At 38.4% G+C, this 16579-nt stretch overlaps 2 protein-coding genes across 4 annotated transcripts in view; both read left to right on the top strand.

Moving 5' to 3' along the window:
- Positions 1 to 16579, top strand: part of GLRA1 (glycine receptor alpha 1) — a 164064-nt gene that overhangs the window by 133503 nt on the left and 13982 nt on the right. The gene's annotated exons all lie outside the window — the stretch shown is intronic.
- On the top strand, positions 2177 to 3221 carry LOC142441072 (calmodulin-alpha-like). The gene has a single exon (XM_075543163.1). The coding sequence runs from the start codon at positions 2177 to 2179 to the stop codon at positions 2624 to 2626; it is 450 nt and encodes a 149-aa protein (XP_075399278.1). The 3' UTR covers positions 2627 to 3221.

Raw genomic sequence — 16579 nt, 5'->3', positions numbered from 1 at the left:
GTGAAGGGAGACATCAGTCAGTGTAAGACATGAAAAAATAATAATAATTTATAAATTATCAAGGGTTCATGAGGGAGGTAGTGTAGGGGAGGGAGGGGAGAAAATGAGGAGCTGATACCAAGAACTCAAATAGAAAGAAAATATTTTGAGAATGGCAACAAGTGTACAAATGTGCTTGACACGATGCCTGTATGTATGGATTGTGATAAGAGTTGTATGAGCCCCAATAAAGGTATTTTTTTTAATAAAAAGGGTTACCGTACAAAAAAGACGAAATAAGAAGAGCCAAGCAAGGAAAAGAAGCTAGCAGAGTAATTTCCCCTAGATCTCAAGGCTTGAAAATAATCTTCTCTTGCTGAAACCATCTGGCAATGGCTCTGCACTCCAGACCCTGGGTGTTGGTCTTGTTCTCTGGATTCTGGGCAGAGAGCCCTGAGAGAACTGAGTTTCCATTCCGCCTTCTAGGCCTACGAGCATGGGAACTATGCTCCTATTCTACTGGTCCATCTGAAAGCGAACTGCACCATCCCAGCCTCAGCAGACCTCATTTATTTGCCCCTGGGGCATGGAAGCCTCCCCTCTCCCCCTCTCCGTTTTTGGCATCAGATTTGACCCCATCCTCCTGGAATGCAAGAATAGCAGCCCACATTCCAGATTCAAGTTGGTGAAGATCTCACTCTGAAACTTGGGAGGCCGTGCCCACATCCTTTGAAACTGCCGAGTTTGGGGCATACTCTCTCCGCAGAAGTCATGGCCTTACCCTTTGAGATTGAGGCAGCGCTGCTTCTGTGTTCCTTGTCCCATCAACTTCTGTTTCCTGATTCCTTGGCCTCCAGTTCCCTCAACCCTCCAACCCTTAGGCCTCTTGGGCCAGCCCAGCCTCTACTCTGATGAGCCAAGTGTTATGAAGCTCTTTAACAGTACTGATAAATACCCGAAGACACTACACTCCACCAGTAGACTTCATCCCAAAGATACTCAGCTCTCTTGCTCTACAGTTTGGAAGTTTAACTCTGTCAACAAATGCCCAAAGGCACCCCACTCTACCAGCAAGCTTCTGCCCAAAGGTGCTCAACTCTCTCACTCCATGGGTCAGCTCCATGCTGTCTGTTACCAGTCTCCTAATCCTGCTGCCACCATTTCTATGCCCTACATCTCACCATCTGTCCCATGTCTGGAATTGAAATTCTCCTCACTTTTTCTGAACCCTCAACAGAATTTCCTTTGAAACCCATAATTTCACCAGCAGTCTACCTAAGATACTATTAGGCACCTTAAAACTCTTCTAGCCTCTACCCATTACCCAATTTCAAAACTGCTTCCTCATGTTAGATTGCTATTATAGTTGCACCCCACTCCTGGCATCAAAATCTGTCTTTGTTATTGAAGAAATGGCATGGAAGTCACATGTGACCTCTTCTGGCTATGCAAAATAGAATCCAACTCCTTATCAAGACAGAGGTCACGCATGCTCCACCCCCCATTCTTTTTCCCTTTTCTGACACCAGCTGTTCTTTCCAGGCACGCTCCTCTGCTAGGTTGTAAACTCATTGGAATGAGCACACGGAATTCACAGAAATGTGTCCCAAATATGGAAGATTATTAAGGAAGTTAACAGGCTAACATAAGCCAGGATCAAAAAATATTAAAGATAGAGTCTTTGGTCCACAGCAGTGCCTCTTGTCAACCGGCAGCTAAGTCTCTCTTGTCCTCACCCTCTCTGTCATGTGATCACCTGACCTCTGCCTCCATGGGCCAGGTATCCCACCTGCTTCTCTCCCTCACTCTGTTGCTCCTTGATTCTGTCTCATTTTCTCCATGTCGTGCCACAGCCTCTGGTATCTATGATAACTCTGCTACATCTGCTGCCTTCATTGCTTCAGGCAGGGATCTCACACATGCTTGGTTAGTGGTTTTTCTTTCTTGGCAATTCCAGGGATCTCTGTATGCCTGCTTCTGAGATGGCTCTCATCCACAGAAGAATGGCAAAATTGACTGATCCCTCTTATTAGTGTTTCACACAGCCTGTTTGCATGATCCCACCCAAACATTTTGTGGGTGGTGCAGACATGGACTCAAGATACATGTTAAGAAATTTCATTCTGATTAGTCCGAGTGGAGCTAGTGAGCTGAGTGGTTGTGTGAACGCATCTCCAAGACCGGTAGCGCTTGCAGCATGGTTGACCAACTGACTGAAGAGCAAATTGCAGAATTCAAGGAAGGTTTTTTACTATTTGACAAGGATGGTGACGGTACTATAATCACAAAGGAATTGGGGACTGTCATGATGTCTCTTGGGCAGAATCCCACAGAAGCAGAATTACAAGACATGATTAATGAAGTAGATGTTGATGGTAATGGCACAATTGACTTCCCGGAATTTCTGACAATGATGGCAAGAAAAATGAAGGACACAGACAGTGAAGAAGAAATCAGAGAAGCATTCTGTGTGTTCGATAAGGATGGCAATGGCTACATTAGTGCAGCAGAACTTCGTCACGTGATGACAAACCTTGGAGAGAAGTTAACAGATGAAGAGGCTGATGAAATGATCAGGGAAGCAGATATTGATGGGGATGATCAAGTAAACTATGAAGAGTTTGTACAAATGATGGCAACAAAGTGAAGACATTGTACAGAATGTGTTAAATTTCTTGTACAAAATTGTTTATTTGCCTTTTCTTTGTTTGTAACTTATCTGTAAAAGGTTTTCCCCAACTGTCAAAAGAATATGCATGTATAGTAATTAGGACTTCATTCCTCAATGTTCTCTTCCCTTATCTTACTGTCATTGTCCTGAAACCTTATTTTAGAAAATTGATCAAGTAACATGTTGCATGTGGCTTACTCTGGATATATCTAAGCCCTTCTGCACATCTAAACTTAGATGGAGTTGGTCAAACGAGGGAACATCTGGTTAGGCCTTTTTTTCAGTAGTTTTCTTTAGGAACCGTCAGCATGTGGTTGTTGAAGTGTGGAGCTGTAACTCTGCGTGGACTAAGGACAGTCAACAATATGTACTTAAAGTTGCACTATTGCAAAACGGGTGTATTATCCAGGTACTCGTACACTATTTTTTTGTACTGCTGGTCCTGTACCAGAAACCTTTTCTTTTATGGTTACTTGCTTTTTAAACTTTGTTTAGCCACTTAAAGAAAATCTGCTTATGGCACAATTTGCCTCAAATCCATTCCAAGTTGTATATTTGTATTCCAATTAAAAATTACAATTTAAAAAAAAAAAGAAATTTCATTCTATCCCAGGCCAACCGCTAGCTCGTCTAGCCATTGTCTCTCCCATGAATGAAGAATTAGTTTTCCCTCTTTCAGTTACATCTATTACAATTATAATTTTTTTACAATCACAATTAACTGTTAGCAATCACTTATACATTATTCATATAATCATATCAACATCTTCCCCCACCCTCTCTTCCTCAGACCCATCAGGAAAAGAAGAAACTGTACAACAGAGATCATCTTTTGTCCCATTTATTTTAGGGCCAAATGCATCCAGGAAATCTTGTAAGCCAGCCACTTCATGCCTTTTTCACCCCCCTCATTTTAGATACTCAGTTTCTAAATTGTCCATCCTTATCAACCCAGTACTCTGAGAAGAGATGCAAGGTCTTTAATATGAAGAATATGCCTTTCAATGTCAACTTGAAGCATTTGATCTACAAGCAAAGTAAAGTCCAGGGAGAGCAATCACAATGCAGCAACTTATACCAGGTTACCATGCAAACGTCTTTTCTCTTCATACACTCTGGTTCTGGTCAACTCAAGCAAGGTCAAGCAGGTGCCAATAGGGTGTTCGGCATGATTGGGAGTTCCTGCACGTCAGACCATCTGGCTCCTTCATATAGTCTCTTCAGCCTTAGCTCGTGGGGCTAGGTTATGCCCATATGGTTTTGTGGGTTTTTTTTAACTTTTTATTCATAGTGGAAATGAAGTGGATCTCCTCTGGATTTTGGTTTGCATTTTTCAATTGACGAGTAATGTTAAGCATATTTTATATGCTTATTGGCCATCTCTATATATTCTTTGCAAAAATAATTTTAAGACTTTTTGCTCATTTTAATTGTTATTTCTATTTTATTACTAAGTTGTAATGACTATACTAGTTCTTTAAATATTCTATTTATATATCCTCAGTATTCAACCCAATGAAATATATGATTTCCAAGCATTTTTGCCAATTGCTGTATTTTCACTTTCATGATAATGTTCTTAATGCACAAGGGTCTTCATTATGATGGAGCCCAATGAACCTGTTCATCTAGCTGCTTGTCATTGGGTGTCATAATGAAGAAACCATCGTCTGATCTGAGATCACAAATATTTACACTCTATTTCCTTTATTTTTAAGGTGGTATCTCATGGTTGTTTTAATTTGCAGTTCTCTCTTTTTTTTTTTTTACATTTTATTAGGGGCTCATACAACTCTTATCACAATCCACACATATACACACATCAATTGTATAAAACACATCTGTACATTCTTTGCCCTAATCATTTTCAAAGCATTTGCTCTCCACTTAAGCCCTTTGCATCAGGTCCTCTTTTTTTTTCCCCTCCCTCCCTTCTCCCCCCTCCCTCATGAGCCTTGATAATTTATAGATTGTTATTTTGTCATATCTTGCCCTACCCAGAGTCTCCTTTCCCCCCCTTCTCTGCCGTCCAACTCTATTTCCTTTTAAGAGTGTTCTATTTTCAGTTCTTAGACTTAGAGCCATGATTTACTTTTATTTATTTTCATATATGAAATTTGCATCCAGCTTTAGTTTTTCATATGAATACACAATTTTTCCAGCCCTATCTGTTTCAGGGGGGGAAAAGCATAAATTTATGGGCTCATTTCTGGATTTGTAATCTATCCTGTTGATCTACATGGTTTTCCTTATGACAACACCACAGTTTTGATTATACTAGTTTTGTAATAAGTTTTAAAAATCAAGATTGGTTTGACTATTCTGTTTCACTTGTATTTCCCCAAAGATTATAGGATTTTGGGGGAAGGGGTAAAATTTTTGTAAGAACTTCATTAAAACTATAGATTAATTTGGACAATATTGCCATATTAACAATATTAATTATTATAATTCATAGACACAAGAAGTTTTTCCATGGATTTTGAATTTCTTTAATTTCTTTTAATGGTGTTTTCTCAGTTTAGTGTCTAAGTCTTACACTTGTTCTGTTAAATTTACTAGTAAATATTTTACCTCTTGGTGCTTTGTAAGTGGAATGTTTGCTGTTTTTTTTATTAATGTCCTTTCTCGGATTGTTTTTTATTAGTATCGTGAAATAAAATTGACTGTTCTAAGTTGATCATGGATTCAGAAAGTTTGGTAAATTCATTTGTTAGCTCTCATAGTGTTTTGTTTTGTTTTTCTTAATGAAGAATTTATTGGCAGTAGGAATGGTTACATTGTTTCAAAATGAGGGCAAATCACATAACAGTAAAGGAAAGAAAGAGTGAGAGTTATCAGTGTAGTCTGTAAACTGAGGGCTTACTGCATAATACCCTGATGTGATTACAGTAAGATGGTTGGTAAAGGTACTACAAAGACTCAGCAGAAAAGCTTAGTAAACATTTGTTGGAGACTGGCAACTTCAAATGAGAGACTAATTATAAGAAAATATTGAGGGATTCTTATAAAATGGGTTGACATACTTAAGTTCAGCAATGCATTGCTTTAGCAAAATCTGATGCAATTATTATTTTAAAAGCATAGTTTTACACTTTTTTAAAGCTAATATTTACATTGAGGTATTAGTCCTATTATTCTTCTTGAATTTTTTAAAGATTTAAACATTAAGAAAATTATTCTGTCAAAAATCATCTAAAGGGAGATGTCAGGCAGTGTAAGATATGATAAAATAATAATTGATAAATCATCAAGGGTTCATGATGGAGGGGGGAGCAAGGAGGGAGAGGGAGAAAAAGAAAAATGAGGAGCTGATTCCAAGAGCTCAAGTGGAAAGCAAATGTTTTCAGAATGATGAGGGCAACGAATGTATAAGTGTGCTTTACACAATTGACGCTATTTATGGATTGTGATAAGAGTTGTATGAGCCCCAATAAAATGATTTTTTAGATTTTGCACACTAGAGGGCACTAAAATGTGCTACAGTGTAAAATAATCAATATTTTACCACAGATGACTTCTGACAGAATAATTTTCTTAATGTTTAAATCTCATAGTGTTTGGTAATTTCTTATATTTTTCCATACACAAGATCATGTCATTTGCAAATAGAGAAAGTTTTACTGCTTTCTTCTCAGTCTAGAGCCCTTTATTTCTTTTACTTATCTGACTTTTCTGGCTAGACTTTTCAGTACAATGTTGGGTAGAAATGGTAAGCTCAGACATCGGGCATTTTAGAAGAAAACGTTCAATATTTCACCACAGTGTTATACTAGCTGCAGGGGTTTGGGGCCCTTTACCAGGCTGGGGAATTTCCCTTCTTTTCCTAGTTTGTTCAGTTTTTATCATGAAATGTGTTGGATATTGCTAAATGTTGCTTCTGCGTCTATTTAAAGAGTGGTATGATTTTTTAATCTATTACTATGGTGATTGATGCCCCCCCCCATTGAGTATTTTGTTTGTTGCTCTTTTTCCTTGTGTGTGGCTATTTTCTTTTACTTATTTTATTTTCAAATACTGAAAAAGTCCGCTGAGCCACACACCCTCATAGCCCTCTTTCCCCACTCCCACTTCCTCCTCCCCCCGCAAAGCTAGTTCAGGAGGACAGCATAGTTTATGCACAACGAACATCAATTCTCAGCTGGATCTGCAGAACTAGAGGCACCGTTTGCGTCGGCTGCATTTAGATGGACAGTTTCTTTTATCTGACACCAGGCTCCCAGCAGCATTCAAACAAGGCATTTATCTACAGCGCCAAACTGCAGCCTCGCATCTTCAGTCCACTCTACTTCCTCCCCTGACACCCACCCCAACACCAGGCACATGGTTCAGAAAGATGCTAGATCAAAATAGTGTTTTCAACTACAAACCCTAGCTCATATTCCCTAACCCCAACCCTAACCTCCCACCCTACCCCACCTCTGTACTCGACAATCCGGGTTCCACTGTCGACCTCGGTACTCAGGCCGAGGGGCTCCATGTCCTCGGCCACCAACAGGTGAGCACTTCTGCTTCTCCAGCAGGTACCCCGACCCTGGCTGCAAAAGCAAGGAGGGGCAAGAACCAGCACAAGGCCCAGGGAGCCAGCAGGGGTCTCAGGATTTGATGAAGGCCCCAGGTAGCCTCGTTCAATAGGGCCACCCACCAGCTTGCGGGTGATGATCAAGGACTTACTTTGTGGGAGATCTTGTAGGCTTGGGACATGGTCACTGTCACCAGGCTCTGATCTTGTCCTGCACCAGGAAGCTCCTTATTCTTCATGTTGGCTTTGACCATGTTGTAGTACTAAATCAAAGTACCTTTGTGCTTTCTGGAGTCTTGTTATGAAGAAGTAGGAGCCTCCAGGCTTTTGTGCTGGGTTTGGTTACTTGGCCTCTTGCTTTGCCTGCTCAGCTCTCTGAGAGAGAATACCTTCCTTCTCCTGCATGTCCTTCTGCTTCCCGCTGCCCTCTTCAGAACGGTTCTCCTCTCTTTCTTGCGGATATCTAGCTGACCAGGACCGGGCGTGCAGGGCCTCGAAAGTCCCCCAGGTAGGGGAAAGGAAGGCCAGGGTAAACTAAACAGGGACAACCTGCACTGCTGCTTCGGCTCCTGTCACTCTGGTCACTGATTTTTCTCCCCATATTTTGATATTTTATTTTAATTATTCACATTTTGTTAGTTTCACTGACATATGCTTCATGTCCCATACAATTCGACGGTTGAAACATGCTAAAAAGCGCTGTCCAACCATTGCCACGATCAGCCTTGAGCATTTTCTTCATTGTTGTAATCATTACTTTTAGCTCCCAATTACCCCTGCCACAACCCTAAAGAACTATTCATCAAGTTACTGTCTCTACGGACCGCTTATCCTGGATTGCAAAGAAAGAAAATCATGGAACAACAAGAGGTCTAAAATCGATGGATGGGCGGGGAAATGCCTAGAGGGGTTTGATCAAGTGCAATGGAGCCGAGAGGAAGTACAGAGGGCCGAACCAAGGTCAAACATGATAGCGGGACAGGAGGAAAGTAAACGGAAATAGAGGAACAGAACTAGGAGGCAAATGACATTTATAGAGGTATAAACCTAGGCATGTACATATATAAATATATTAATATATAATGATAGGGATATAGATCTATGTACATATATTTGTTCATTAAGTATTAAGGTGGCAGATGGACATTGGGCCTCTACTCAAGTACTCCCTAAATGCAAAAACACTTCATTCAAATAACCTGGCATTCTGTGATGCTCACCTTCCCGACATGCTGGCTGAAGACAAAATGGGTGCATAAACTAATGTGGTGAAGAAAGCTGATGGCACCCGTCTACCAAAATATATAGTGTCAGGGGTCATAAAAGCTTGAAGTTAAAGAAGTGACCATCTACCAGGGAAGCAACAAAGCCCACATAGAAGAAGCACACCAACCCATGTAATCATGAGGTGTTGATGGGATCGGATAGCAGAAGACCCAAAACAGACAACTATTTTGGTGCAAATAAAGGGGTCGAGATGGAGACCCAAAGCCCATCTGTAGACTACTGGACATTCCCTCACAGAAGGCTCACACGGAAGGGACAAGCCAGCCAGAGTGCAGTAAAGCACTGAAGAAACATACATTCCTCTAGTTCTTTAATGTTTCCTCCCCTCCACTGTCATGATCCTAGTTCTATCTTAAAAATCTGACTAGACCAGAGAATGCACACAGGTTCCTATAAGAGCTCTCAACACACAGAATCCAGGCCAGACAAACCCCTCACAAGAGAGTAGCGATACCACGAGGGTAGGTAGAGGGAAGGTTGAGGGAGAAGGGGGAGAAAGGAGGAAAAGATTACAGTGATCAATGTACACCTCCTACGCCCCCCCCACCCCCAGGGGGATGAACAACAGACATGTGGGTGAAGGGAGACAGCGCAAGGTGGAAAATATGAAAATAAAAATAATTTATAAATTATCAAGGGTTCACAAGGGTGGAAGGGTCAGGGAGGGAGCGGGGTGAAAGAGCTAATAACAAGGGCTCAAGTAGAAAGAAAATGTTTTAGAAATGATGATGGCAACATATGTACAAATGTGCTTGATAAAAATGATGTATGAATTGTTACAAGAGCTGTAAGATCCCCCAATAAAACAATTTATTAAAATTTTAAAAAGAAAGAAAATCATACCAAAAAAACCCAGCAGCAACAAAATGAAACACAAAAAAATCCTCAATTCAAAAGAAAGCAGATAAAACTAGAACAAAATTAAAAATGGAACAAGAGGGAAAACAAATGATAGTATGTTAAATTTTAACTTAACTCTATTTGAAGTAATTCACTTTGTCTGAGGGAAAGATTAGTCACATCCCTAGTCAAAAGTCTGAGGGAATCTAATGGGGTCTTAAGCACAGAGTGACTCAGCAAATGTATTTTGGGCTTTCGGTGTCATGCATAACCTTCTCCAAACAGAGTACTCAGAATTTAAGCTTCAATACAATCCCTCCTCTGATCTTTGATTTTATTTTTTACAATCCTTGGATTGCACAAATTGGAGTGCTCCTTTCATGTGGACACCTCACTTACATTGCTGCTTGATAAGCCTTTAAGACCCAGACACTATTCTTTCTGATAGCTGGGCATCTGGCGATTGATTTTTGTATGTTTGACTTGAGTACTGGGTAAAGCTCAATAGGGCATGGTGTATAATCCTTTTTATATGTTACTTGATTTTGGTTTGATAGTTGTTTTGTTGTTATTGTTGTTTGTTCTATTTTATTTAGAATATTTTATGTCTATAGTCACAAAAGATATTGGTATATAAAATTTTATTATATTTTTGTCTTGCTTTGTTATCAAGCAGGATAATACTGGACCTTAGAATGAGCTGGAAAATGTTTGCTCCTTTTCTACCTTTTGAAAGGCTTGGTGTTTTAATGTGATAGAATTCACACTCCTGGGCTTGCCTTTATGGAAAGGTTGCTCTTTCTGTGTAATAACTAACTTACACACTTTATTCATTACAGGTCTGTTCATTGATTCTTGTTACATTTTGTTAGCATCTGTCAGAGTTTATACATTGCATCTAGGCTGTGCCTCTCAGTTATTCGTGGTATCCTCCGCCCCTCCCCCCCCATCATCTGTTTGTTTACTTCTCTAACGTCAGGAATAAAGTTTTTTGGGTGGGTTTTTTTTAATTTTTAGTAATTTCGGCCTGCTCTTTTTCTCTTCAGTCTACCTACATGTCGTCAGTTTTATGGATCCCAAAGAACCACTAGTTGTTGTGTTATTGTTTTTCTGGAGTTATTTGTTTGTTTTCTTGTGTTTTATTGTTGTTTGCCTTAAATCAACTTGTATATCACAAAAGAATCAAAGTCCCTTTCAGTTTTACTTGTCTTCCTTTTCTGGATGCTCAGAACGATGTTTAGGTCTGATGGGTGAGGAATCTGGAGGGTTTGAAAAGCTGAAACCCTTGTCTCTTTTAAAAAAAAAAATGTTTCTATTTATGAATTTTTTTACATTTTTCCCTTCTGCCTGTGGAATATAATACAAAGGAAACACATTCTATGTAATTGCATAGTCCTTCTCATCAAATCAAACCATGAACAGTATCCCACTAAACCTCCTGTACATGTGGTCCTTTTTTTTCTGTATTTTCTTCTTTTCCCTCCCTCCTGACTTCCCTGTCCCTCTCTCTCCGCCACATCCCCGGCCTCCTGATCATCTTTAAAGTTTTATCCTTTAGTGTGAAAACCATTTTCCTTTTTTTATTTTCCTTTACGGTAATGTGTCATACAATGTTTATCTTTATCAGATTGACTTTTTGAGTATAATGTTCTCTCACTTTTTTGTATGAGTGCACCACAATTTGTTTATTCATTCCTCTAAAGTCAGGGCTTTTTATTGTTACCTTTTTTTAACCATTATTTGAATTGCTACAGTAAACATGGGTGTGTGTGCATGTGTCTGCTCATCTTCTGTTCTTTATTTGTTTAGGATAAATACCAAGTAGAGAGACAGCAGGGTCAAAAGGTGTTTGCGCGTGTTTAAGGAAGTGCCATACTGATTCCATAGTGATTGTGCATTCTACAATCCCACCAGCAATGCGTAAGCATTCTAATTTTGCCACATCCTCCCCAGCATTTATTCTTCCATACTTTTGATAAAAGTATTCGTGTGAGGCAGTATCTCATCTTTATTTCAATTTGTATTTCTCTTTGGCTAGTGAATGAGAATATGTCTTGATACGATGGTTGGCTGACTGGATGTCATCTTTACTAAACTGTATATTCTTATCTTTTGCCCATTTTCATTGGACTATTGACATTTTTCTTATTAAAGTGTAGTTTTCTACAGGTTTTTGAAATGGCCCTTTATCTAATATATATTTACTAAATATTTTCCCTGTGGGTTTTTGTTTACTCTATTGATGAAGCCTTTTTATGTGCATTTAAAGTCATATATTTAGAAAGTCCAAGTCCTCTATATTGTCTGCAATAGTGTGGGTATTTTCATTATGTGCTGCAGCATACTTAAGTTTATACCTCTTTCTCATTGATCATCGTTATGGTTCTAGCTTTTATATTTAGGTTTTTACTTCAGCTTGAATTTGTTTTTGTTTTTCATGGTGTGAGGTATAGATCCTGCTTTTTTTTTTTTTTTTTTGCACGTGGGAATCCAATTTTCCCAGCACTATTTATTGAAGAGGCTATCTCTTCCAGACATAATGTGTTTTAGTCCTTTATCAAATCAGGGTCTGTAGATACTTGGTTGTATTTCTGTGTCTCATTAAGCTGTTTTGATTACCATGGCTATAAAATAGGTTTTAAAATCTTGGAGTGAAAGGCCTCCTGTTTGATTTTATTTTTTTAAGTGTTTTCCGTTGTTTGTTTTATTTTATTTTGTTTTTAATACTGGGGTTCTCTCCTTTGCATATGAAGTTGCTAATCAGTTTCTTCCATCTCTTTGAAGAATTGTGCTAGAGTTTGGATTGGAATTGTATTGAATTGATTAAATGTTTTTGGTAATATTGACATTTTCACTAAATTTAGTCTCCCTGTCCAAAAACATGGAACATTCGCGTCCATTTGTGTAAGTCTCTTTTGGTTTCTTGCAGAAGTGTTTTATAGATTTCTTTGTATAACGCTCATTTCTCTGATATGATTTATTCTTAGATATTTTATCTTTGGGGTACTTTTTGGAAATGATATTGCTCTTTTCATTTCCTTTTCAGTGTCATCTTTAATATGCAAGAATCTAACTGGTTTCTGTATGTTAATCTTATAGCCTGCTACATTGCCACATTTTTCATTTAGTTACAGCATTTTTTTCATTTCCAGTAAATTTTAATGGAGGTTTGGCATTTTCTATATATAGAAAATGAAGAAGTTTAATTTATTCTCTGCCAGTGTGTATTCCTTCAACATCTCCTTGATTTCTCAGCACTTTGTCTAAGACTTCCAGGACAATATTAAGTAAGAGTGGTGATAAAGGGCAAGCCCATCTGGTTCCCGTTCACAAAAGGAATGCTTTCAATTTCTCTCCACTAAGTGACATGCGAGTCATTGGTTTCACAAATGTGACCTTTCTTGTGTTAAGTAATTTCCGTCCTATTTCTCTTTTGTTAAGTGTTTTTTTTTTCAGAAATTAATGTTGAATGTTATCAAATTCCTTTTCTGCATCAATTGATGTAATCATATGGTTATTATCCTTTATTTTGTTTATTGTGTTGTTTGTCTAGTTCTCAATCATCCTGCACACCTGGCAGAATCCCACTTGATCTTGATGTGTCCGTTAGTTTTGATGATTTGTTGAATTATGGTGACTAGAGTTATGTTGAAAAGTGCGCCGTCTATACTCATCAGAGATATTGGTCTCTCGTATAAATTCCTATTTTTTATTCTGTTAACTTTTTAAAAAATGCTTGTAGAATTCCCTAGTAAAACCATATGGTCCTGGACTTTTTAATGTTGGGAATGTTTTATGACTAGATTTATTTTTTTTCTCGTGACATAAGTTGGTTGAGATTTTCTATATTAGTCTGTGTTCATTTAGTTAAGTAATGCATTTCTAGAAATTTATTCTTTTCTTCTAGATTTTCAAATTTGGTAGAATACAAATTTTTCAAAATACTGTGTGTGTTTTTTAATCTCAGTTCTGTTGTCATGTTACTCATGCCATTTATTTATTATAATATTTACTTCTTTATTTTGTTAGGAGAGTGGCTGATCAATTTTTTAATCTGGTAGACGAGCCAACTTACTGATTTTTTCCATATTTAAAAAAATTTCTGATTCTTTCATTTCTGCTCTAATCTTTATTATTTATTTTCTTCAAGTGTCTGGGGAGGTTGTTTTGCTACTTTTTTCTTCAAAGTGTTATTGGGAGCTGATACCGATATATCATTCCATAATCCAATCGCATCAAGCAGTATTGTGTAATTGCTACCACAGTTCAATGCATTCTCTCCCTTCCTGAACTCCTTGTTATCAGCTCCCCTTTACTCGTCCCCACTGCACCCCAGTGTTTTGCTAGCCTTAATCCAATTATTGTAGTGGATATATTTAGGTGTTCATTTTAATCCTTTTTGATGTGTGCACTTATTGCCATAAACTGTCCCGAGTACTGCTTTTGCCAGACTCCAAAGATTTCAGAATGGTGTCATTTCATTCTCTTTTGATTCCAGGATTTGTGTGTAGTGTGTGTGTGTGTGTGTGTGTGTGTGTGTGTGTGTGTGTTTCATTTTTTTCAATAACCCAGTGGTTGTTTTTGTTTTTATAGTAAAGTGTTTTTCAATTTCCATGTATTTGGCTTTCTGGGTGTTATATCTCTCCCGTGGTTGATTTCTAATATTACAGCATATGGTCAGGAAAAAAAATGATTTGTAGTATCTTGATGTTTTTTAATTTATTGATGTTCGTTTTATGTCCTAAAACGTGATCTATTCTGGACTAGGTTCCATCTGTACTAGGAAAAATATGTATAATGTGCTTTTGTTAGGTGACATCTCCTGTATATGTGCAGAAGGTCATTTTCCTGATTATATAATGACCTTCTTTGTCTCATTATGTCTTTCACTTCGACATCTATTTTGTCAGAGATGGAAATTGCTACTCCTGCTTTCAACTACCCCTAACTTGATTTTTCCCCATTATCTGAGTTTTAGTCTACATTTGTCTTCATATCTGTGGTTTGTTTCTTGTAAGCAGTATATCAAGACTCGTGTTCTTATCCATTCTGTAAGTTTTTGTCTTTTAATTGGTGAATTCAATTCATTTGCATTTAATCTTGTTATTGATATGCATGGCTTTATTGCTATCATTTTGTTATATTTTTTATGGTGATATGGGTTTCAATGTTAATGATTCCTTTTGTCCTGCATTCTTTTGCTTAAATATTTTCTTGTCAATACTTCCTTTGCTTTTTTTGGTTTTGTCTTATAGCTTAACAGGATTATATGGTTTTTCTCCTTTTTGTTTTGTTGAGGTTTTTTCTTTGAAGATTGTTAGCTTTTTTGGTTTTCTTTCCAAATGTAAAACAGTTTTGTCTCCTCCATTAGACTACTAATTCTCTACTCCATTTTCTTTATTTATTTGTTGTTGTTTTATTCATTGTGTGAATGTTATCTGTGATTACTTATTTTGCTTCCTACTGTTATGTTTCATTTTGTGTATTACTTAAGTAGGATGTTTTCTACCTAATAATGTCTTATATGGTAATTTTAGTTGCTGTCTCTTGTTGATTCTCTGTTCAAAGAACTCCTTAGAATATTATTTGGTAAGGCTAGTCTTCTTTCTACAAAGTCCTTTAGCTTTCCCTTTCTGAAAATTATTCTATTTCTCCCTCATATTGGAGGGATAATTTTGCTGGATATAAGATTCTTTAATTGGCAATTCTTTTTCTTTCAAAATTTTGACTTTATCAATACACTGCCTTCTCTTTTTATCATTTTATTAGGGGCTTATACAACTATTATTTTTTAAAACATTTTATTAGGGACTCATACAACTCTTATCACAATCCATACATATATCAATTGTGTAAAGCACATTTGTACATTCATTGCCCTCATCATTCTCAAAACATTTGTCTCCACTTAAGCCCCAGGCATCAGGTACTCATTTTTCCCCTCCCTCCCCGTTCCCCCTCCCTCAGGAACCCTTGATAATTTATATATTATTATTTTGTAATATCTTTCCCTGTCTGACATCTCTCTTCACCCACTTTTCTGTTGTCCATACCCCAGGGAGGAGGTCACATGTAGATCCTTGTAATCGGTTCCCCCTTTCCAACCCACCCTCCCTCTATCCCCCCAGTATCGCCACTCACACCACTGGTCCTGAAGGGATAATCCGCCCTGGATTCCCTGTGTTTCCAGTTCCTATCTGTACCAGTGTACATGCTCTGGTCTTGCCAGATTTGCAAGGTAGAATTGGGACCATGATAGTGGAGAGAAGAGGGGGGAGGAAGCATTTAGGAACAAGAGGAAAGTTGTATTTTTCATCGTTGCTACATCACACCCTGACTGGCTCATCTCCACTGGCCGACAAATGGACTTTGGGTCACCACTCTGCACTCCCCTCCTCATTCACTATGGTAAAACTTTTTGTTCTGATGATGCTTGAGACCTGATCCCTTTGACACCCCGTGATCTCACAGCCTGGTGTGCTTCTTCCATGTGAGTTTTGTCGCTTCTGAGCTAGATGGCCGCTTGTTTACCTTCAAGCCTTTAAGACCCCAGACACTAAATCTTTTGATAGCTGGGCACCATCAGTTTTCTTCACCACATTTGCTTATGCACCCATTTGTCTTCAGTGATCGTATCATGGAGGTGAGCACACAATGATATGATGGTTTGTGCTTTGATGCCTGATAACTGATCCCTTCAGCACCTCGTGATTGCACAGGCTGGTGTGCTTCTTCCATGTGGGCTTTGTTGCTTCTGAGCTAGATGGTCACTTGTTTACCTTCAAGCCTTTAAGACACCAGATGCTATCTCTTTTGATAGCCGGGTACCATCAGCTTTCTTCACCACATTTGCTCATTCAACCACTTTGTCTTCAGCGGTTGTGTCGGGAAGGTGAGCATCATATAATGCCAATTTAATCGAAGAAAGTGTTCTTGCATTGCGGAAGTACTTGTGTGGAGGCCCAATGTCCTTCTGCTACCTTAATACTAAACCTATAAATATATGTACATAGATCTACTTCCCCATCCTAATATATAAATATATTTACATATATACATGTCTTTATCTAGACCTCTATAAATGCCCTTTGCCTCCCAGCTCTTTCCTCTATTTCCTTTGACTTTCCTCCTGTTCCACTCTCATGCTCAGTCCCCTCCAGGGTTTCTGCAATTCCTCTTGGTTGCATTACCCTTGATCATGCCCTACCAGGCCTCCCACACCCTCCTCACCACTGATTTGGGTCACTTGTTGTTCCCTAGTCCCTGGGTTTGTTAACACC

Source organism: Tenrec ecaudatus, chromosome 2 (genome assembly GCF_050624435.1).
Source record: "Tenrec ecaudatus isolate mTenEca1 chromosome 2, mTenEca1.hap1, whole genome shotgun sequence".
NCBI lineage: Eukaryota > Metazoa > Chordata > Mammalia > Afrosoricida > Tenrecidae > Tenrec > Tenrec ecaudatus.
Note: the sequence above shows the minus strand (reverse complement) of the source record. Positions and strands in the feature narration are given on the sequence as shown.

Coding starts and splice junctions, on each gene's coding strand:
- LOC142441072 (XM_075543163.1), top strand. CDS start 2,177: ATGGTTGACCAACTGACTGAAGAGCAAATTGCAGAATTCAAGGAAGGT.